Source organism: Rhinoraja longicauda, chromosome 21 (assembly GCF_053455715.1).
Source record: "Rhinoraja longicauda isolate Sanriku21f chromosome 21, sRhiLon1.1, whole genome shotgun sequence".
In the NCBI taxonomy this organism is placed as follows: domain Eukaryota; kingdom Metazoa; phylum Chordata; class Chondrichthyes; order Rajiformes; family Arhynchobatidae; genus Rhinoraja; species Rhinoraja longicauda.
This window is the reverse complement of record NC_135973.1, coordinates 32161413-32185555: the sequence shown is the minus strand read 5'-3', so window position 1 is coordinate 32185555 and position 24143 is coordinate 32161413. Positions and strand designations below refer to the sequence as shown.

At 40.9% G+C, this 24143-nt stretch overlaps 1 protein-coding gene across 6 annotated transcripts in view; it reads left to right on the top strand.

Annotated features, from left to right (window-relative positions):
- The window catches only part of mapk8ip3 (mitogen-activated protein kinase 8 interacting protein 3), a 170786-nt gene extending 149344 nt beyond the window's left edge, over positions 1-21442 (top strand). For 4 of the 6 annotated variants that reach the window (XM_078418259.1, XM_078418263.1, XM_078418262.1 and 1 more), the window contains 6 exons: positions 176-347; positions 1773-1886; positions 8691-8729; positions 15385-15567; positions 16610-16753; positions 18491-21442. In XM_078418259.1, the coding sequence (XP_078274385.1) occupies positions 176-347; positions 1773-1886; positions 8691-8729; positions 15385-15567; positions 16610-16753; positions 18491-18606 (768 nt within the window). In that variant the 3' untranslated portion in view covers positions 18607-21442. The remainder of the gene's footprint in view (positions 1-175; positions 348-1772; positions 1887-8690; positions 8730-15384; positions 15568-16609; positions 16754-18490) is intronic. The other 2 variants (XM_078418260.1, XM_078418264.1) reach the window with 1 other exon arrangement.
- The last annotated feature ends 2701 nt before the right edge of the window (positions 21443-24143 follow it).

Genomic DNA, 24143 nt, shown 5'->3' with positions numbered 1-24143 from the left:
TATCACCTGATCCATTTTCTTTCCAGTAAGTGTGTCATTCTTTGATGCTGGCACAGCAAGATGGATGAGAGAAAGCTGTTACGGTTTTCGTCACAGTACAAGATCTCAACGTCATTCTTGAAGGGGCTGCAGTTGTGAAATTGTCTACTGATTGCAAGCTCTCACTTTCCTACAGAAATCTTTTGATGCCCATCCAAGAAGGGAAAGCCAAGTGCGCCAGTTGGCGTGGATCGGAGATGGGGTCTGGATATCGATCCGCCTGGATTCCACTCTGCGCCTCTACCATGCACACACGCATCAGCATTTACAGGATGTTGACATTGAACCGTATGTCAGTAAGATGCTAGGTATGGTTTTGCACTCTCTCCCTGATACTTTGAATATGTTACTGATTTAAACACTGAATTTATTCCTGTGCCATAGCTTACAAAAATATTAACCAAAGTATTAAACTAAAGTGGGAAAATCCCCAAATCCCACTTGCCTCACCGACATCTTTGGCTATTGGTAATGTACCACTGGAAGGGAAGTGGCATCTGTGAAGTTGTGATATGTTTCCATTGTAAATTTACTCCTGTTTATCAATATAAAATAGAGTTATGCAACATAGAAACAGGGTGTTTGTCCCAACTTGTCCTTGCCAACCAAGATGCCCATCTATGCTAGTCTCATGTTTTGACCATGTCCCTCTAAACTACTTCCTATCTGTGACATTTGTCCAAGTGTCATTTGTAAGTGTTGTTATAGTTCCTGCCTCAACCACCTCCTCTTGCAATTAATTCCATTCGCGTACCGGGTATAAAGATGCTTTGTCAAGTAGTCTGACCAAGAACTGCTGAGGGTTGAGATCAAATGACAACTGAGGTTAGTGTTAGAGTCCAGCCCCTTAATGAAAGCGTGAACAGTCCAAAGGCGTTGGATACTCTGTTGAGGCCACACCGAGTGAGAGTCTCCAACATTGCTTTTAAGTCAGAGTGACTTTTTACACTGCTGAAATTTAGTTTCTGGAGTTAGACCGGTCTGTAGATACGAATGAGTGAAAGTATGTGATAAAGTACCCCTGAATTTCAGTGAAAGTTCATCTCGGGTTCAGGAGAACGGTTCTACACAGTTTCTGTGAATGGTGGGGCATTTGCTGAGCTTCAGCAAATACCTGCAGAATATTTAGGCAAGGATCACCCAAGTCAGTCTTTCTCATTAGATTATTTAGATTTTTTAGATTTAGAGATACAGCGCGGAAACAGGACCTTCGGCCCACCGGATCCGCGCCGCCCAGCGATCCCCGCACATTAACACTATCCTACACACACTAGGGACAATTTTTACATTTTACCCAGTCAATTAACCTACCTGTAAGTCTTTGGAGTGTGGGAGGAAACCGAAGATCTCGGAGAAAACACACGCAGGTCACGGGGAGAACGTACAAACTCCGTACAGACGGCGCCCGTAGTCAGGATCGAACCTGAGTCTCAGGCGCTGCATTCGCTGTAAAGCAGCAACTCTACCGCTGCACCACCGTGCCGCCTATTTAAATTGATGCCGCAGAATCGGCACCAGACACGTGGTGTCTCTTGTGAACTGCCTAGGTGGGCATCTATGTCTGCTGTGTGATTTTACCGAGTCATATGCAAAACGAAGCATTTCACTGTACATGTGACAATAAAGTATCATTGAATTAAAGTGTCGTAAATCACTGCTACAGTACGTATTACACTTGTGTGTTATCTTGTGAGCTGAACGATGACTAATTCTCCTTTGTTGTCAATTGTCAGGAACCGGGAAATTGGGATTCTCTTTTGTGCGGATCACAGCGTTGCTCATTGGTGGAAACCGGCTTTGGGTAGGAACTGGAAATGGAGTCGTCATCTCTATCCCATTGACTGAAAGTAAGTTTTATACGGTCTGACTTGGAAAGTAATGGGGATTTGAATGCATAATGGGTTTTTTCCCCTCCAATAAAATCATGAGCATAAAAGGGTAGATAGACATAAAATGCTGGAGTAACTCAGCGGGTCAGACAGGATCTCTGGAGAAAAGGAATAGGTGACATTTCGGGTCGAGATCCTTCTTCAGCACAAAAGTGTTTATTATTATATAATAATGATAATAAGTTATTATTTATTTCCAGATGTGCCTCTTGAATATTTAAATGTTCTACTGTAATTGTAAATATGTTTGGCACAATATATGTATTTCAATATCATCCTTTCACGTTTCTGAGTAGGTGCTGCCAATACATTTATAGTTCCGAGATTGGAAGGTTATTGAAAACATTGGAATTCTTCTGCATGGACCCTTCCCCAAATCAGAAGGTGTCATCTGGTGCAGTTTTTTGAAATCATGTAAATCAGTAGGTTGCCGGTTTACATGTGGGAATATGCTGGGATGAGCAGAACACGTTGATTGAACTCGGCAGCCAAGACCACACAGTGGCGTGCTGATCCCAGCATCTGCAAGTCTCGAGCATCACGAGAGTTACCCAGCAAGAGTTGATCTCATCTCAATTACAAATGAATCGTTCAATATAAAATCTTGTCTGCAAATGAATGCTTTAAAATAATATATGGCAATTGAAAAAAAAAAGTAGACTATTAACTAGGGCTGCCTAAAATGAATTAGGATTCGTTGTGAGCTTCAAGATGGCATGTAAGCTGTAATGCGGTCAGTGTTAGTGATGTCAAGTTATCGGTTTGGAGCTGGCCAAGGAGGTAAGGGTTGGAACTTCTGATCTAGGCGGGTTTCATCAAAATCAGCAACATTTTGTTTTGGGTTAAAGTTGTCTCTGATGATCAGGGAAAGGCAGATTTTGGATTGGAGATCGACAAGGAAGATGATAACTATAATTTCTCTCGCAACAGGGTGACAGTTGAGGTTTTATATGTGTGTGGGCAGTTGGAGGTCTTGAGGGGGTCCTGAAAGTGGGCCTCATCCCTGCAGCGTGGTGGCAGATGGATGACTGACTCCCCATCACGCAGCCCGAAGAAGGGTCTCAACACGGAACTTCACCCATTCATTCTCGCCAGAGATGCTGCCTGTGCCACTGAGTCACTCCGGCATTTTGTGTCTATAATCGATTTAAACCAGCATCTGCTGTTCCTTCCTACACATCCCCCTCACGCAAGACTGACCTATGGGGAGTGGCGGCCTGGGCTGAGGTAGCATTCACTACAGGCCTACCTGAGAGTGGGTGGCCTGGGCTCTGGCATTCACTACAGGCCTACCTGAGAGTGGGTGGCCTGGGCTGAGGTAGCATTCACTACAGGCCTACCTGAGAGTGGGTGGCCTGGGCTCTGGCATTCACTACAGACCTGCCTGAGAGTGGGTGGCCTGGGCTCTGGCATTTACTACAAACCCGCCTGAGTGGGTGGCCTGGGCTGAGGGGCATTCAGTACAGGCCTACCTGAGAGTGGGTGGCCTGGGCTGAGGGGCATTCAGTACAGGCCTACCTGAGAGTGGGTGGCCTGGGCTGAGATAGCATTCACTACAGACCTGCCTGAGAGTGGGTGGCCTGGGCTGAGGGGCATTCAGTACAGGCCTACCTGAGAGTGGGTGGCCTGGGCTGAGATAGCATTCACTACAGACCCGCCTGAGTGGGTGGCCTGGGCTGAGGGGCATTCATTACAGGTTCGCACAGTCAATTCATTGGCACTGGAGCACCAAGGGTGGGTCTCTGTACCGTTGCCAATGTAATCACACCTTTCCTGCAGTGTACCCAGAATTGTACATGTTCTCGCGCTGTGGGTGCCAACAACTATGGAATACATTTCTAGGATCACTTCCAAGCTCTTCTTTTCTCTGCCAAAGCTGATGAAGTGAAACATTGCTTTATTAAACACTTTCTCTCCTTGTCATGCGATCTTCGAGGATCTGTGGATGTACAAAGTGTAGGTTTTCCCCACCACTCAACATTATTCTGCCACTTCTTTTGTATTCCGTTGCTTTTTTGCACCTCCCTAAATGAGTTGCCTCTCATCTGTCTGGATTATTTTGTTTTCTGACCAGATCATTTTGAGCATCCTTCAGCTGAAAGGTGTCGTCCTCTTACTCACACGGCCAATCCTAGGACGACCTCCCCCGGGTATAAATATTCAGGCAGACCTGAGCCAATCCTGATCTCAACAGTCAGTTCAAGTTGTTAAAACACATCATCGCTTCACCAAAACAAATACAACACAATTAGCCAATATGCAATAGCACACTTTTAATAAAGTGTAGTTATATTTGGCTAAAATTCTCTGGAAGTAGGACATTTACTTGTGTTTGGTGAGTTGAACAGTTTCCTACACTTTTGCCTTATAAATGGCTGGAATATCAGCTGACAGTGAGCGGCACAGGGCATCTTGGATCTTGCTGAATGAAGAGGGCCAAGAATGTGTCTCCTTAACCAATGCAATTGAAAAATAGAGAGAGCAACAGATAAATAAAAAAGGCGAGTAAATTAATGGATTAATTCAATGTTAATATACAGATGTTGCGACATTGCAGTGTGCTGGGCAGGTTCTGGATAAGGTGAGGGTTTGGCTAAATTTTGATATGATTTGCAGTTCACATCTTGGTCACAGATTGCTGCTCATTTCTACATTAATAACACGCTATGATTCAAATTTTTTAAAGTAAATTCCTGACTATTAGTGTAAAGTTGCATGTAAACTTCAGTTCACAGTGATCAAAGATACCCAATCTCAGAACCCAACCTGTTTGAGTAAAATATGCCAGTTCAGTTGCATGTTGTACTCAACAAATGCAGGAGCACAATTCACAACAACTCATTTAACTATTAGTATAATATTGGTAAGTTATTAATATTCTAAAGCACTTTTTAAATAAAAGTATGAGTTTGAGAATAAGAAAGTAATTGATTATTTGAAAGCGATTCGATGAAAGGCTGCTAATACAACTTTCTTGTGTATGAGCATGTGCACGGATGCATGCATCTGTCTGGATGAAACATTGTGTGCTTGCAGTCTTTATGTATTTTTCTTGTTGCTAATGATGGTCCTTCTTGATAATGTACAGTTATTTTAACAGAGAGTTGCTTTGTACTGATTGCTAAAAGAGTGAACTGCCTGTACTAACCAATACGGACTGGTTGTGACTGACAAATGGATTGCTTTTGAGAATATTGATGTGAAATCCTTCTGTCGTCTTTATGTGGTTGCCTGAACAGAGCCAAGCACTTTCCGACTTACAAGTCTAGATTTCTTCATGGTACAGTTTTATAAAATAGGATGGAGGATTCTTCATTTGCAAAGAATTCTTCTCTCTGTATCCCATCACTGCAAAAATAAACGCCAACTGTACAGGACTTGCTCAATCATATTATCAAAAAGTTATGGCACAGAAGCTTGTGGTTTTTGTGTTCATGTCAATTGCAAAATGGTTTCCCAACCTAATCACACCATCACTGCAAATGTAAGTCAAATATGCCAATTCAGTTGCATGTTGTACTCTGGTGAATTTATACATAGCTCGACAAATGCAGGAGCACAATTCACAACCAATTTAACTATTAGCGCAATTTTGATAAGTTATTAATATTCTAGAGCACCTTTTAAATTTGCTCCGCAAATTGTGTTTCTTCAAGAGCACTAAAATATGCTTTAACTATGATATGGTCTTCTTCCCCAATCATCCTCTTGTTGAAAACATCTTTCCTTATTTTCTTAATGTTCATTCTCCAGTTATGTTGCAGTTGCTTTTTGACCCTATGGCAGAAGGAAATAGGTCCTTTCTAATTACTCTATTTAGGCCCCTCATAGTTTAATCTCCTTTTCAAATAAAAAGTCTTCAGCCAACCTAGTTTTTCCCCTTTGTTAAAATGTTCCATTCCTGATGTCTGTGTGATTCTCTTCAGCACCCTTGACAGTATAATTGCATCTTTACAATAATGTAAATAATCAGAACTGTACACAGTGCTCCAGCTATGCCTTACCAGTGCCGTAGGCAGTTTAAGCACAACATTCATTGTCTTAAGTTCTGTGTCACGGCTAATAAAACAAAATATTCTGTAAGTCTGTTTAGCCACCGTATTAGCCTGGACCTCCACCATTAAAGATCTGTGGACCCATGTACCAAGGTTTTTCTATTCTCTCTCCTCCACCTAACTTTCCATTTATTGTGTATCCCCTTGCACCTTCCCAAATACATATTTCTGGATGCTAACAATGTCCTTCACACATCTGCCTTATCTGCTCTGTTCATTCAGGTGTATGTTATTAAGCATTGTCAGGCTGATAGTCTCTTCCACCCTTTGTTTGCACCACCTCTTTAAGTAAGTTGCTGCCTTCTATTTCCATGTCAACTTTTATACCCTCTTAATCTATGTTCAGCTTACTATCCTGCTGACAGGCTGGTCTAAACGCTCCAACTCGGCGAAACAAGACAGCCAATCAGTCTATGATGATATTGGCCCCAGCCCTATGTCTTGTGCAGAACCAACCCCAAAGTCCTCCCTCCTGAACCTTCTCTCCTGCACCTTCTGCCAACCATACAGATATTTAATATACTGTCAACTAATTTGAGTCACTACAGTATATTTCCTGACAAGGCATGGCATGCTTGTTACCATTTGTGAAAAGTGATTGAAATGATTACTTTGGAGCTGAGGGGGTCAGTAATGAACAAAGACTGGACAATACCTAGGCACCAAGAATCAATAGTTATTGGATTTTAGACACATCTGCCTCATTTAATACATTGGTGTAAAGTTTGGAAGGTTGCTGTTTCAGAACTGTAGACTTCACAGTGCTTTAAGTGTAGACCAAATGGTGGAAATGCAGGAGAAACACAAGTCTACATCTTTCAACCAATTTAACTGACATTTAATCTGAGAGATCATCCTATTTTAAGCTGCAGTGGAATCACGGGCAGCACATCGGTGCAGCGGTAGAGCTACTGCATTGTAGCGCTGAAACCCGGATTTGATCCTGACTACGGGTGCTGTCTAGATGGAGTTTGTACGTTCTCCCTGTGACGCCGTGGATTTTGCCCGGGTGCTCTGGTTTCCTCCCACACCCCAAAGACGTACAGGTTTGTAGGATAATTGGCTTCGGTAAAATTGTAAATTGTCCCTAGTGTGTAGGTTAGTGCTAGTGTATGGGTTGATCGCTGGTTGGCATGGACTCGATGGGCTGAAGGGCCTGTTCCTGCGCTGTATCTCTAAAGTCTAAATCACAAATATCTCTTAATACATACACTGCATGCAAACCCATGTGGTTAATTAATTCAGTTTCCTGTGATATCTCCTTGGTTTCTCATCCTTCAAAGAGGTCAAGCACTGGAGACCATAATTGCCAAAGGGTTACGAGTTAAATATATTCTTGGAACTAATTTGGGAGAGGCTGGGCAGGCTCGGACCTTATTCCTTGGAGTGCAGGAGGGTGAGCGGTGATCTTATAAAGGTATATAAGATCATGAGGGGAATAGAAAGGATAAATGCACAGTCTTTTATCCAGAGTAGGGGAATCAAGAATCAGAGAACATAGGCTGAAGGTGAGAGGGGAAAGATTTAATAGGAACCCGAGGGACAACTTTTTCACAGAGGGTAGTGGGTATGTGGAACGAGCTGCCTGGAGGTTGTTGAGGCTGCTACTATAACAACATTTAAAAGACATTTGGACAGGTACATGTTCGGGATAGATTTAGAGAGATATGGGCCAAACTAGTCCAGTGGGACTAGTGTAGATGAGGCATCCTGGTTGGCATGGGAAAGTTGGGCTGAAGGGCCTGTTTCTGTGCTGTATCTAAGACTGTGACTCTAATTCAAACGTAGAAAGTTATGATAAATCAAAGGTGCAATAAGTCAGGTCAGGCAACTGGCTTTGATAATAAGATTCAGATAAGAAGAAGACTTTTAAAGTTTGGAAGTCTCCAACACCATCTTCTGTGCATTGGAAATGTTGACTTAAATTATTGTGTTAGTAATTGAAATGGTGTATGTGTGTTATGTGTTTTGGATCGGTTTTGAGAATAGTGTACTGTAACATCATGTCTAGATCCGTATTTGAAGTGAATAACAGTGGAAGTATTATGATGGAATTATCTGAATGTTCACAGGCTTGACTGCATTCAGTAATACCCTTTTGTTCCTAATATCTGCAAGTTTTCTGCCTTCCCATTCACTTTTCCTCTTCCAATATAATTGTTTTCTCCTTGGTCTGTGGGTCCCTGGGGAATTTGTAGTACCTGAGCAACATGGATTGTTGAGGCCAAAAGGCATAGACTGCAGGCTGTGTCCTCACTGTGCATCAGCATGAGCAAATGCAACAGGTGTGGTTGCACATGGTCATGGCTAGAAAGCCTGGCTCATTGCCCTTCCTTAATCAAGGTCAGAGACCCATGAAAACACCTTCACCACTGCCAGCGAAGTCAGAACAGATGAGAGCTATGATACCTTGTGGAACGACTACATAATTAAAATTCCCTCATTATGTTGGATAATTTTATATTCTTTTAAAAAAAAATTCTTATTGGATAGTTTGAACCAAAAATGCACTTTGGAGTTTTATAATTTAAGATTTTTTTTAACTTTATCAGAGAGAATACTTTTAATCGGTGAGCATAGTGCACATGCCCTTCTTCGATTCCTTCCCAACACCTAGGTTCTCCCATTGATGGCTTTGTGTTATCTGCTTTTCTTACCTTCCCTCCACCCTTCCCTCTCTGAATCTCTTCTGCCTTCCCTCCTCCAGCTGTAGTTTTGCACCGAGGTCAATTGTTGGGGTTCAGAGGTAAGTTCAACATCTGACTGTTTTAGATGTGTAATACTTTTTATAATTAAATTTCAGTTTTTCCATCATGCCTCACACCTTGCCTGCCTCTCATTTGTCAACTTGTGAATTTTGCACTCATACTTTGTTCAAATCAAACTAGCAAATTTAGGATTTTGTTTTTAATGATTTGGTTCTGATATTCCTTTCTTGGAATTTTAAAGTGAAAAACACATTCTTGTTCTTCTAGCTAAAATGGGAATTATAATCAAATTATTTTCAGGAAAGACTGACTTGGCTAAAAGCCTCCAAGTTAACAAGGTGCCAATTTATCCAAAATTGACTAAAAGTTTCATTTGACATGGGTCAGTCTAGATCAGGAAGCAGTTTGTTTTTGAAGGTTATTCTAATGTTTAACACTATAAAGTTTTAAAAAACCCCGTTATTATTGGTAATGCTACCATGTTGAGAATGGAACAGGTATTTAGTTAAAACCAAACTCAATTTGATTTATTTGACATATAGTAAATAATTTTTCTTAGAATGCAAAAGCAAGGTGGGATTCTGCCTTTCAGATGGTTCTAACTGCATGTGAGCAAAGCAAACATGTCAGAGGGTAAATATATCCTTGTTAGGTAGTGAAGGACTGGCGCTATTGACAGTATTTAGAACATGTTTCTTCCAACTAGTTCTCTATTTGTGGGTGATTCATAAATGTGTCAAGTGGCAACTCTGCTTGGAGAGGGAATAAATGCCATGGTCAGGTGCTGTGCACATCGACTAAGTGTAGACCACTATTAATGGCACCCATGGAACACTTTCTTGACTTAAATCTATCCTGCTAGCTGCAGCTCTTGGTTAAGAGAAATGAGGCATTCAATTGAAATATCCATTGTTGCAGTTGAATTGTTTCTGCCCACATATTCTTTTCCCTGGAACTAATTATCCACAGCATTGACAGCCAATCGCCCTGACATGATGTGTGCAGGGAGGAGCTGCAGATACTGGTTTAAACCAAAGACAGACACAAAAGGCTGGAGTAACTCAGCGGGTCAGGCAGTATCTCTGGAGAAAAGAAATAGGTGATGTTTCGGGTCGAGACCCTTCTTCAGACAGAGAGTCAGGGGAACAGGGAGCAAGAGATATAGACGGTACTTCGGAGAAATGAATGGAAGATATGCGGATAGGCCATTTTTTAATGTGGGATAGGTGGCAACGAGTATACAAAGGAACTCAACAGGATGACAGTAAATCTAGTACGACAGCTTGGGTGGGGGAGGGTCTGACCATCACTCACCTCCTCCAACGGGATCCCACCACTAGCCACATCTTCCCTTCCCCACACGTGAACTTAGGTCTATTGAGTGCATTGTTACTCAAAAGTTTTTTGTTAAACGTCTGACAAAGTGAAGCCTGTGTTCAGATTCACAATACTTTTGAGGGCATCTTAACGATCAGAATAAAGTGGCGGGACAGTGTGGAGAGAATTCCAGAGTTTATGACCAAGGCAGCTGAAGGCAAGTCAATCCGTAGCCAGAAGGGATGAGAGTATGGTTGTATATAAAAAAGAAGGAAAGTTGTAAAATCAAGCTATTGGTAGTCAATACCTTGCCGAGTCAATATATGTCAGCAAGAATATAGGATGATGGGTGAACGGAGCAAATTTTAGTAGATGTAACATAGTTGAGCTCAAATAATAGAGGAAGTGGGAATTTAGACTTAACCAAGACACAGATAAAAATTTACACTGCAGACATGTTGAGGCAGAGTGGAGACAGAGATTTTGAGCATGGTTGACAAATGATGTGAATTTGTGCTTACAAGCTTCTTTTTGCTGCAAAATACAACATCAGACTTATGAACCATTGAGCTCATATTTGAATGCTTGGTATTGAGAGAGATGCAGATGAGAGGAGACTTTTAGTTCGAGGAAACACCCTCCAATACCAGATGTCAAACAAAGTGTGATACTGTCAGAGGCAATGGGGAGGGGAGGGGAGACCTAGCATCGGAATATGTAGAGTGGGATATTATTAGTGTACATTTGAAATCTTGTGTTTTTAACAATGTTACTAAGGTTGTAATTGTGGATCTAGGGGGTTCAAACTCGATGAAATACTCCTCTACTCTCCTTATTAGTTGAATAATGGTGTTCTGAATCTTATCTTCATGCCACAGAGCAGCTTACAGACTTAAAATGGTGGCCAAATATGTTATATTAGATGGTACTTCCGTTGAAACACATTGGAGAGTTCCAGTTAAGAGGAATTTACTTAAACAATGCTCCTGCACCCAATTGTTGATGTTACAGCCCAGGAATTAGGGGATACCAAACAAAGGAGCAATCAATCACTGATGGATAGATAACCCGAGGTGGCTGGTTCTATACTCAGCGATGATGGAGGCAGATGCTTATGAACAGGTTGTTTCAGCAGAGAAGGATGTGTAACGTGCAGAAGAATACCTGAGGGGCAATGTACAAGCAGTCAATTTTTTTAACGTGGATTGCTTTAGGTGTTAAATCATTGAAGCAGAATACCATGTAAGCTATTTAGCATAAAACTATTATACTACTTATCCTGAAGCTCAAGAATGCTATCTAATCTTCATTGGTAATCTTGTCAGGTGCATTTTCCAGCTTTCTGTAATAGTGCTTATATATATATAAAAGTTATTACGAATCTATTTTGGTGCATAAAGAATGTTTTTAAAAAGGAAATCTAAGAATTGTAATTTATGGTCATTCCAGTAGTTCTTCTACCATGTTATCAATTTTATGCTGCTTTTAAGAGCAAGCGTAGTCAATACTTCAGTGTCGTCTTAAGTAGACTTTCCCTTCAATACCTCAGCCATAGAATCATCCCTGTTCCTAGCTCTTGATCCATAACCCCTTGGTTTATTACCCTCAGAGGGGCAACACACTGGCGCAGCTGGAAGAGCCACTGCCTCACGGCACCAGCGTCGTGGGTTCATTTCCGACTTTGTGTACTGTCTGAAGAGTTTGCATTCTTGTGACTGTGAGGGTTTCCTCCCACATCCCACACCTGGGTTAGTAGGTCAACAGGCCACTGTAAATTGCAACTAGTGTGAGTGGTAGAATTTGAGGAAATTAATGAGAATATGTGGAGAATGGTTTTAAAAAAAGCATTAATGTAGGACTATTGTAAATGAGTAATTGATGGTTAGTGTGGATTTGCTGAGTTGCACGGTCTGTTGCTGTGCTGTATCTCTACACTCTATAACTCATGCAGGTATTTTTAATGGTCTTGAGTCTTTAGATTGCTTTTTCCCTATCCACTTCTACAATCCTGGTGAAGTAATTTTAATCAACTACCATTGCAGTTCATTGCTCTCCTCGCTCGCATCATTGTTATTTTTGTTTTGAGTCCTTATTTCATGATAGGCGGAAGCATAAGGTTGATTTGGTGGTCAATACATTTGCGTCTGGGTTTGAGGATTTTACTGTTGTGTTAGTTCTCATGGTTAATGAAATAGGGCTCCTATCTGGTGATCTGCATTGTAATACAAAAGGAGTATTGTATTGAGGTTCATCTCATCCTTTGACAAAAGTGCTCGGGCGAGATGTTATCAATATTTGAAGAGAATGTTTGAGCATTTCCATTTAACCAGTATCAAAAATTAAACCAAATGGCTGGGTCATTTATTTCCTTTGGTCAATCAGAATAGTTCAGATAGAATCATTTGTTTTGCTTCATTGCATTAATAGACAATAGACAATAGGTGCAGGTGTAGGTCATTCGGCCCTTCGAGCCAGCACCATCATTCAATATGATCATGGCTGATCATTCTCAATCAGTACCCCGTTCCTGCCTTCTCCCCATACCCCCTGACTCCGCTATCCTTAAGAGCTCTATCTAGCTCTCTCTTGAATGCATTCAGAGAATTGGCCTCTACTGCCTTCCGAGGCAGTGAATTCCACAGATTTACAACTCTCTGACTGAAAAAGGTTTTCACAAGATGTGATATATAAATGCAAACAGTACACATATTTAGTAGCAACTGATATCCTTGAACCTAAAAGTAGTTTAGTGGTATGAATAACATGACTGAACTCAGTGCTCAGAGAGTTAAACATGTAAAACCATGCTGGAGGCCTATAGTTCACGATTGTATTCAACCTGGAAACAGCTGCATGGTGTAATAGAAATTATTTTATAGCCAGTTTTATGGGTGGTACACTGTCTGGATTTACAACTCTCCAGTTTTATGGAATGAGATCAGCCTGCCCACAGAAGAGGGACTGAAATTGGACAATGTCAAAGACAACAGAAGTGACATCCGTGAGAGATATAAAAGGTTGCAGAATCAGACTGTAGTGTTCTTCTAAAGTGTGGAGTGAAATGCAGGGGAAGTATAGGATGAGAATAGACTAACCTGACAACTCAGAATGGATTCGATTCAGTCAATGGCAGACTTACCTGGCTCAGATTGTATCTGGGATTGTCCACTAGATGTAGAGAGAAACCTGTGTGTTTTGGGTTAACTGGCCTTAAATACTGCCACACTGCAACAATGAATGAGAACTCTGGTAAGATTGTTTGCTGATGTGCTAGGTTTTCCTTAAAGGACAGAAGAAAAAATTAAATCAATGTTGTAAGAAGACCCCATATGATGTTGGAAAAGTTAATAATTAATCATATGGTGACAGTTATATTGTCACACTGGAGAGTTGAATAATTCCACCCCTTCCATCTTCAGTGCCAACTGTCCATTCCTTTGTAGGCTGGATTGTATGCTGTGGATTTTCTCATTTTGTTCCTTGGTGCTTCAATCCCAATAAAAGACATACGAATGGTTAGGAGATCCTTGCCTTCCATTATTCTCCAAACATGCAGTCTCCAAACATGCACCAGTCTCCATAAAGCAGGGCCATTCTGTCCATGTCAGAAATAAACAGCAGTGATTAGGCATGCCTCCACTGCAACTGGAACTGGGATTAATCCTGAACCCTTCAGTGCTTCTGGTATTGGTATCTTTTGGATGACTCCTAAATGCAAGGTGAGCATTATTTTCTCTGGGCTATTAGGACAATTTACAGTGCTCCTCATATTTCATCAAAGCACAGCCATTTTCATCATTCCTGCCAGATCATCCTATTGGATCATTTTAAAAAGCACAATAAAAGAGAGAAGAAGAGCATGGGTATGGGCAATAGGCCAGGATTTAGCCGCATAGACTGGCTGGCCACAGCACTGAGTGAAGATTGAGGAAGAACTCATGGCTGTAGTGTCAATTGTGTTTGTGTTCCTTCAAGGTCTGAATAATGCTAAGTAAGGGAGCATCTCTAAACTTCAGAAACCTAATAGAATTGATTAGAAGTTTAGATCATTTACTAAAGAGCAAGTTTGCAGAGTGCAAAGAATTGGGCGTTTTTGAAATTTCCGAACTCAGCCATTGACTTCTAGGATGTCAGAGGATTTATTTTTTCAGACTTCATTTTATCTATCACATTCATCTCCTTAAACAATGTTTCCGTTTAAAAACTGTAAAAAATAAAGTTCACAGTAATGTTACAGTTTCATTTATAACCTGTTAGTTTTTAAATCATTCTATGTAGTGCAAATACTGTACAAAAAGTAAATGGGATTTGAGTTACCGATTGCATGAGGTTTAGAGATGCTCCTTGACTGTCTGCATGTAATGTTCTGTAACTAGTGATAGCTTTAGTAAATTCTATGTACATCATTCGGGGTTCTCTGAGGTTTCGCTGTCATCTCTTTGCATGTTGCACGTTAGTGTGAACTATACCGTTTTAGATAACAGTATCTATTGTGTTTTTAACACTACAATGAAACCTGAATATTTCGTAGCACTAAAAGTATTGGTTGTCTTTCGTAAAATAACTAGTAACCCACTTTCGTACAGACAACAGTTATCCTGTAAACACAAGTTTCCTCATTTTGTTTACAAAAACTTTACCCGTGTAAAGCAAGAAATGAACAAATTAAGTTGTGGTGAAATGCCTATTCCAATCAGATATGACCTTTTACATAATTGATCAACAATTCTTCAAACTTCACTCAATTATCCAGTTTCCTAACCATTCATCAAATGTCATTCCACATTGATACATTTTCTTTGATAAAAGTATTTTTTGTCTAACAATCATCTTGTCACCTACCATAATATAACTCCTTTAATTTCATTACATCTACATTTCCTGATGGTATCGCTTAAAGTTGTTCAACCTAACCTGCCTTTAATGATTCCCTGTGGCCTGTTCTTTATCAATCTCTACGTTTCTGCATTCTTACTATTTCAACTTGAATTCATGGATTTTTATCTAAATTGGCTTTAGCCTGACAATCTATATTTGTAGAGTTTATTTTACTTTTCTTTCTTGATCAAACCCATTATGTTGCTTTCTCTTTCTGGTAATTTTCTTTTTTTTTTAAAGTTAAACAATTCAGATTATTTGCATCATGACTATCAGCTTTCATGAATATTAGCATAAGAGTTGGTGAACTCTTGAAATTCCAAAGATGAAATTAAATATTTGTTAAATCTAATACTCAGGGATATTTAATATGAATAGTTTACATTTCTGTAGTTGATTTATCCAAACAGGTTTCAGTGTATTGTAACTCACTATCCTATCAACTTGTCGATTTATTCTCTTAATTCTAAAATGCTACAATTGATGTATTTGTTGCAGCCAATAAGACATCACCATCTAGCAGTGAAGGAGCCCGTCCTGGTGGAGTGATTCGAGTTTACGCGGATGAAAGCAGTGACAAGGCCTCAAATGGCAGCTTCATCCCATATTGTTCCATGGCTCAAGCCCAGCTCTGTTTCCATGGACACAGGGATGCTGTCAAATTTTTTGCATCTGTGCCAGGTAAATTCCAGATACCAACTTCCCTTTTCCACTGTTCACTATTGAAAAGTAGTTTTGAAATATTCAATTACGATGATTCTTCCAAAGATGGACACAAAATGCTGGAGTAACTCAGTGGGACAGGCAGCATCCCGTATCCTGTGCCTGTCCCGCTGAGTTACTCCAGCATTTTGTGTCTATCTTTGGTTTAAGCCAGCATCTGCAGTTCCATCATACAAAAGGCTTATACTCGCTGGAATTTAGAAGACTGAGGGGGGATCTTATTGAAACATATAAAATTCTTAAGGGGTTGGAGAGGCTAGATGCAGGAAGATTGTTCCCGATGTTGGGGAAGTCCAGAACCAGGGGTCACAGCTTAAGGATAAGGGGGAAGTCTTTTAGGACCGAGATGAGAAAACATTTCTTCACACAGAGAGTGGTGAGTCTGTGGAATTCTCTGCCACAGAAGGTAGTTGAGGCCAGTTCATTGGCTATATTTAAGAGGGAGTTAGATGTGGCCCTTGTGGCTAAAGGGATCAGGGGGTATGGAGAGAAGGCAGGTACAGGTTACTGAGCTGGATGATCAGCCATGATCATATTGAATGGCGGTGCAGGCTCGAAGGGCCGAATGGCCTACTCCTGCACCTATTTTTAAAAAATTTAAAAAAAATAAATTATGATTCTTTTATTTTTACCCATTGAGGGAAAGTTGAGTGATGCAGAACAACGTGAATTTCTGGTTCCTCTCCCCCCCTTTAGTGGCTTGGACACAACTCTGTTTCTGATAATTATGCTGTCCTAAAGATTCGGAATAAGATCAGCATTTGCACATTAGGCGGACTTATAAACCCTGCAATTCCAGCCTGCAGATGGCACAGGGCACTCGAGGGAGAAGTCACTTAAAAACCAGCACTGCTCAGAATTCAGCTTCCTCAGACTACCAGAAAAAAAATTAATACTTCCTCTGTGTCTTATATTGAACTGAATATAATTCAGATTGCTGAATTGGAAGCTGTTTCCCATCATGTTTGTTTAAAATGGTATCTGTGGCTTGTTCTGCTAGGTAATGTCCTTGCAACGTTGAATGGCAGCGTGTTGGACAGCCCTACAGAGAATCCAGGACCCACTGCACCTGAGCAGGAGGAGAGGAAGCTGCAGCCTGTTTTGGTTCTCAGCGGAGGAGAAGGCTACATTGACTTTAGGATTGGTAAGGCAGACTTTGGTTGCATAAGGTAGCACTGAAAAAATCTTTAGTTTGCAAGTTATCACTTATGCTATCTCATTATATTTTCAAATTCCTGTTAAATTATCCAGCCTACACAACCATGTTAATTGTCCTAACTTATTCTGCTCTGCTAATTGGGCCAGTTCTTGCTATTCTTTGAAGATAGACCCAAAATACTGGAGTAATTCATTGGGTCAGGCAGCATCTCTATCTCTGGATAGAGATGCTGCCTGACCCACTGAGTTACTCCAGCATTTTGTGTCTATCTTCAATGTAAACCAGCATCTGTAATTCCTACCTGCACATTTCGTCTTGCTATTCTTTACTCTCTGCCCTGCACATTACACCTCTCACTTATTGCTATACATTACCAATTTTTATTCAGTTGTAATGTTTCATTCCATTTTAAGTAAAATCTCCGCAGGCTGGAAAATAATGCTCACCTTGCATTAAGGAGCCGTGAAATAAACCACATTTGCTGATGTTATAATGCGGGTGGATGTTTGTATCTAATGTCTTTCTGCACTCATTTGACTGAGTAGGAAACATAATTTCCAGGTCATAATCTGTTTTGTACATTCTTAATTGGTAGGGTTTTTCCCAATTTCCAGAGAATCTAGGACTAGGGGGTCATAGCCTCAGAATAAAAGGACTTGAGACGAGGAGGAATTTCGTTATTCAGAGGGAGGTGAATTCATTGCCACAGAAGGCTGTGGAAACAAAGTCAATGGATATTTTTAAGGCAGATATAGATAGATTCTTGGTTGGTATGGGTGTCAGGGGTTATGAGGAGAAAGCAGGAGAATGGGGTTAAGAGGGGAAGATAGATCAGCCATGATTGAATGGCAGAGTAGACTTGATGGTCCGAATGGCCTAAATCTGCTCCTATCACTTGTGAACATATAATTACAACTAGTCCAGCTTGTAAGTCCAAGTCCATGGCAGTAACTTGTGTTTGCCAAATGCAAAATCTACACTGCTGCACCAAACCTTTGCAGTCCATGGGTCTAAATGAGTTTGATAACTTGCTACTATGTCCATCGATCCTGCAAGTAGTGACTAATCCTGATGTGGTGCAACCTGATGTTCCATCATCTGGCTGCTCGAATGAATTTTTAATAATTTATTCTGTTAAAGGCCTTTTTCAATTTTCACTGATGTTGATGTTGCAACAACTGAAAGAGATTAATATAATTTTTAAAAATGTAGACACCCCTATAACTTGCGCAAGTTTGTTAAAATTATTAAATATAGAAAAAAAGCACACTTTTTCCATGTAGGTCAGCCACACTATTCAAATGAATGGGGCAATGTTGAATAATTCAGGTGTGGGAGTTGTGAAAATAAAGAACTGGTTACTCTTTGTATCCAGTCCCACAGTTCAGCACTTGTGAGTCCAGTAATGGAGCGGGAGGAAAGATGCGTCAATTCTGACTTCCAGATTGTACTTTCCAGTTCCAATATGCAGATGCCAAAGTTTGGAATAGAATTTAAATTAACTAATTTGCAGGGTATAGGTTTTAGGATAGTTTTGTTACAATTTTATGTCCATGCGACATTGGACAAAATCTTATTCAAATTTAAGCATGGTAACAGGAAGAACATATGCATTTCCATCCGCTTTTACCCTTGTGAATTGGAATTAGAATCAACTACTTCCTGCATACCTGTCTTTTTCTGTTAACGTTTTGTACTCACTGAACAACTGTCTATGTGCAGGTGACGGTGAAGATGATGAGACCGAAGAAAATCTGTCAGATGGAATCAGACCAGCCCTCACTAAAGCAGAACGAAGTCACATCATTGTCTGGCAGGTGTCCTATATCCCTGAATAGTATGCCACGACCACAAAACTACTCCCAGAGACCCGCAGATCATCTGTATGTATATATAAGATTCCCTGCATTGTACTTGTCCATAAAGAAAGTAGCTGAAAATCTAGAATTTCTGTAGCATTTTCATATCTCCACTTTGGAACTGTTTATTTGTTGAAATTTGCAACAGTCCAACACATGTTGCATTCAATTAAAAAATGGAATGTTAAAATAATTAAACATAGCTAACACTGGCTTTTCGGAGACTGAAATCGTATTCACTTTAACAAAATTTGTTGCTGTTCAAAGCACTTACCTCTGTAATTATTCTGTCCTTTAAATATGAAACTAAGAATGCTACCATAATGCATGTCAGATATTGAAATAATGTCAACTTTCCTGTCTGTTCATTTATGCGTCCCTTAAAGGTTGATTTGTATTGCTTTGTCTCCCAAAATGTTTAATCAAAAATCATTGATAATAATGTTCACATTTAAACCAAATCTGCAACATTAGAGTTTCTTATGAAATCCTGCTTCTGTGACAGAACCCAAATAACAGGTAGTGTAAAAGGGCTAGAAAGGAGGATAGGAGATTTCAGAAACCAATATTATGGATACATTCAATAAAGTGCAAATATAGACACTGAGAATAGATGTTCCTTATGTTGAAGGATGCCACTTATGTTTAATGACACGGGGAAGTTTAATCATTTTTATTCAGAAACCTTCAACCCACCAATTTTTACCTATCCATTCATTCATTATTGTAGGCAGCTCCGGAAAGAATAGTATTTCTTTAGGGAGAAAAGTGCATTCACTTTTAAAAAGGGTTTCTGTATATGCTCAGTGGAGTAAATTCTCACCAGACTTCATTGTAGCTGTCAGCGTTCTAGTTGGCACAGGAAGGATTTGGTAAAACCTGCTAGTTCCCAGTTTAATGTGTAATATCTGAAAAGGGATAGGAAAAAATATGGAATTTCAACGGGATGCATTCTTATTCATTTCTGGATGCCTTTGATTTGTGCAAAAAAATCTGGAGATGTCATTAATTTTATAAATGCTTATCTCCAAGTAACTTTTGATCAGTGAATTTCCTTTTCTTTTTCTAAGTGACTATAGTTCTGAAGGGATAAATAGGAGGGTTAACATAGGAATGAAATAAAATCAAGATCATTGATACTGTATAGTTTTCTGGAAGGGTTCTTTTTCTGGACTGTTTGAAGACAGTTGGGATCTTGTGTACAAGATTAAAGCAAATGAATTGAGTTCACCAGGACCTTGAGCCCACTGGAAGTACATTCAGTGACTTAGGAACATAGGAAGATATTTCAGTATTCATCAGCAACCTATTTGTCATCCATTTTCACCGTTTAATAAACTACACAGTGAATCTTCACGATTGTCCAGTATTAAAACATTAAGATACTATTTGCTTTGAAGGTATTTGGTGTGCTCTCAAGTCAAAGCAGAGCAAATCCAAAAAGTGCTTTTGGTCAGGGATTTCTGCCAAAGCCAAAAGTTGCATCCTGTAGCTTATGCTAACTTAATCAAAATTTCCTGGGATATACACAGTGCAGTTCTTATTAAGATTTTGTGGTGTTTGTCTACTCCAGTAGTCTTATCAATGTAAAACTAATTTTGATTTAGAAAGGCTGGTAACTTCATTATAGGGTTTGGTCACCTTCCTCAGCTTAAAATTTAAGATTTAAAAAGAGCATGTGAAAGTGCAAATTGTGAATAATTTGTCAAAAAGGAGCACTTGGAAGCAAGTGGCATTTCTTAGTCCTTTTTATTTTACAATCTTAAATATTGTTAGATTGTGTGCTATTTTTTGGAAATGTGGAAAGGGAGAGAACATCAGAGAACCAACCAGACTACTGCTAACCAATGCACTGATTGCAGTTGCAATGTAGTTTGTGCTTTTGCCTCCAGGGTGAAGGACTGCAGAAGCAGTTAATGTGAAGAACAATAAGTTTTCAGTTTCCATCTGAGCCAAGTGGGAATATCAAGAATTACACACAAGAACTGAGTGCCTACAATAACCTCCACACATTACTGTAGGCATGTTGTCCTCGGGTACAAAAAGACCTTTTGAGTGTCAAGTTAAAGAGATTCTGTTTTAATATCCTGGAGTATGTTATAAATGTTCGTGAAATCAAAGCCTTTTCATATTGTAATTCATTCTTTGTATGTCCATATAACATACCACTTTCAGAGTATTCCAAACCTACGCCTCGGTGTTATGTGTAATAATTAAGGTTATTTTGACCAGTAACCAGTCATTTTCATTGTTTGGACAAAGATGTAAGCAGGAATGAATATATTTTGAACGCGCTGACAAAGTACAGCAATGGGACTGATAAGGGAAACAAAATCACTGACAGATGGGAGAAAATCTGTCTGCTTTTCTTCAGAAGAACTTGTATTTACCGACACATGGCAGGGTGAGATGAATAATGCTGGTTTGGAAATCAGCATAATGACTTTTTTTCGGGCCACATGAGTGCATTATATTTGAAACGTATCTGGTTGTCACCTTGATTAGGTGGTCATTTTACTAAGTCTATAGATTACAGCTCCTCAGGACATCCAGACCATGTCCGCTGCCAGTGGCGATTTGAGGTTCTTCTCATCATGTAAAGTAGCTCCTGTGTATTACAGTCTTGAGAAAATGATACTAGTCTGAACACTGCTGCTTCACAGCAGAGTCCTGTACAAAATGCTGCTTGGTGTATAATGAAAAGGTCAGATTGGGTGTACAGAGAGGGTTGGCTGGTGTAAGGATACGATCTGAGCTGATTTCCCTGTGCAATGTAATTTAACTTAACAAGTAACTGTTCCATATGTAATAAACATTCACATCATAAATCACTTGTTGCAGTATTTATTCATGAATTGAAAAATGTGCCAAGTTTAAAACCTCATTGTTACAAGCCTGTGCAGAAAAAAAATAGCTTTATGTGCTTACTTCTACCTCATATTATTGACACCCACTAACTTCGCATGATGGTCTATATGTTACTAACACAGGATGTTGAATACTTCAGGTCAACTCTAGAAAATACCAGCAATTGTGGATTGATTACTTACTGAGCATACCAGTGAAGTTGTCATATATCGACTCCCTTCTTGTTACAATCTGTCAGTTAAGATTGCTCCACACAGAGCTCCACACATGCAAAACAATGTTGCATTTTCAGTTGTTTTGTTCAATAGGCTAAAACTTGATTCTTTGAAGATTATATATTATTTCAAGGACATATTTTAATTGTCCATATTTCACTGCTCTTTTACAAAGAAAATTACCTTATCAGCTTGTAATATTGAGTTATTTACTTGAACATTGCCAACAATATACAAGGAAATGCCTATGTAATAAAGTGCCTAGATTAATAAGGCTATATTTTATTCAGACCCCATGAGGAACATTAAAAACTTTCCTCGTTGCATGCTACATTAAAAGATGGCAGCTCACTGGAATTTAACATTACAAGCAAATTCTGAGCATCAGACAGGGTAAAGAAAAGGCCATTTGTACCTCTTCTCGATGTGTGTATTGCAGCTCTTGGGACTTGACTTTACATTTACCAATTTTAGGTTAACTGGACTTTTATCTGGATTTGTTTCTGGTGTGTAAAGTACAGGCAGGGGTCACACAAGGGATCCATTCCTGAGAACAGACTGTAGGCTGATTTCTTAAGTCAGAAATGTTTAATTCCTGAAGTAACCCATTATACCTAGTATAATCTCATTGAACAATTACCCTAATCCTACCCAGAGTTAAAGCAATTGAATGTATTATATTGAGTTTTATTATTAAACTAGCAAAGCGGGCCCGTTGGGCCCGACCCCACACCCCCCATTCTGTCCTCCCCCAGCCCCACTCTTACTCTCCCCACACCAGGGAGGGAGGTGTGGAGGGATTGGGGGAGGGAGGGGGGGAGGGTGAGGAGAGATGGGGGGGGAGGTGTGGAGGGGGGAGGGAGGGGGGGGAGAGAGGGTGGGGAGAGGGGGGGGAGGGGGACCTCCCTTTCCCGTTGGGCCCGTCCCCACACCCCCCATTCTCTCCTCCCCCAGCCCCACTCTTACTCTCCCCACACCAGGGAGGGAGGTGTGGAGGAGGGACGGGGGGAGGGAGGGTGAGGAGAGATGGGGGGGAGGTGTGGAGGGGGGTGGGAGAGAGGGGGGGGGAGGGGGGAGGTGAGGAGGGAGGGAGGGAGGGGGGACCTCCCCTTTTCCCAGTACCTCTCTTTCCCCCACCACCAAGTCCCCTCCGCACGACCCCTGTTGTCCCACTCCCCAGTCCCCATTATCAGACCCCCCCCCATTTTCTCTCCCCCAGACACACTCTTAGCATGATTGTTACAAGGGCGAGCTCTTGTCACATGGGCATTTTGACGTCACACGCTGAAGGCAATGGAAAAAACGGCTGAAATCTTTTTTTTTTTACTAAAACCTCCGTAACTTAAAACATACACGACCGAATCAAATAAAAAAAATCATTTTCCAGCAGCGTTCAGCGTGGTGATTAAGGCGGTGCAAAAATCGTGGCGCTACGGTTCAGCGTTTTTACCGAAATCGGCCGAAATAACAGAGAAAAAAAGTTTTGACTTTTAAACCTCTGTAACTTAAAAAATACACGACCAAATTAAATAAAAATATCATTTTCGGCAAGCGTCCAGCGGTGTGATTAAGGCGGTGCAAAAATTGTGGCGCTGCGGTTTACCGTTTTGCCGTAATCAGCCGAAATCAGTGATAGAAAGATAGGTACATGTAAATTTAAAACCTCTAAACACCCAATAGCAGCTGTGATAGAAAGATAGGTACAAATATACAAGATCTGAGTTTTAATAGTATACTAGCACGAGTGTGCCCGTTGGGCCCGTCCTCGTAGGGTTTCCATTGTAACCGGGAGGATGGGAGGGAGGGAGGGAGGGGGGAGGGGAGGGGGGAGGGGAGGGGGGAGGGGAGGGGGAAGGGGGGAGGGGAGGGGGAAGGGGGGAGGGGGATGGGGAGGGAGGTGGGTGGGGGGGAGGGTCTATTTTACTTTAAAATAAACAGCGTTCTTTGTTGAAAAGGAAATAAACTTATCTATAGAGCATCAGCTTTTTTTAAATAAATAAAATCAAACTTAATGAAAATCACATTCCTCATTTTAAATAAATGTCTTTGTTATAAATGAAATCAAACAGCGGGAGAGTCGACGGCGACTACACCTCCCGGCGGTCAGCGCTGCTGGGACGGGAGGGAGGGAGGGATGAGGGAGGGAGGAGAGTGGGGAGGGAGGGGGACCTCCCCTTTTCCCAGTACTCTTCTTTCCCAAACCACCAAGCCCCCTGTTGTCCCCCTCCCCAGTCCCCATTCTCAGACCCCCCCATTCTCTCTCCCCCAGATACACTCTTACTCTACCCCCCCCTTTCCCCAGCACACCCCTTTCCCCGTTGTGCCCGTCCTCGTAGGGTTTCCATTGTAACCGGGAGGGGAGTGGGGGGGAGGGAAGGGAGGAGGGAGGTGTGGAGGGGGGAGGGGAGGGGGAGGGAGGGAGGGGAGGGGGGG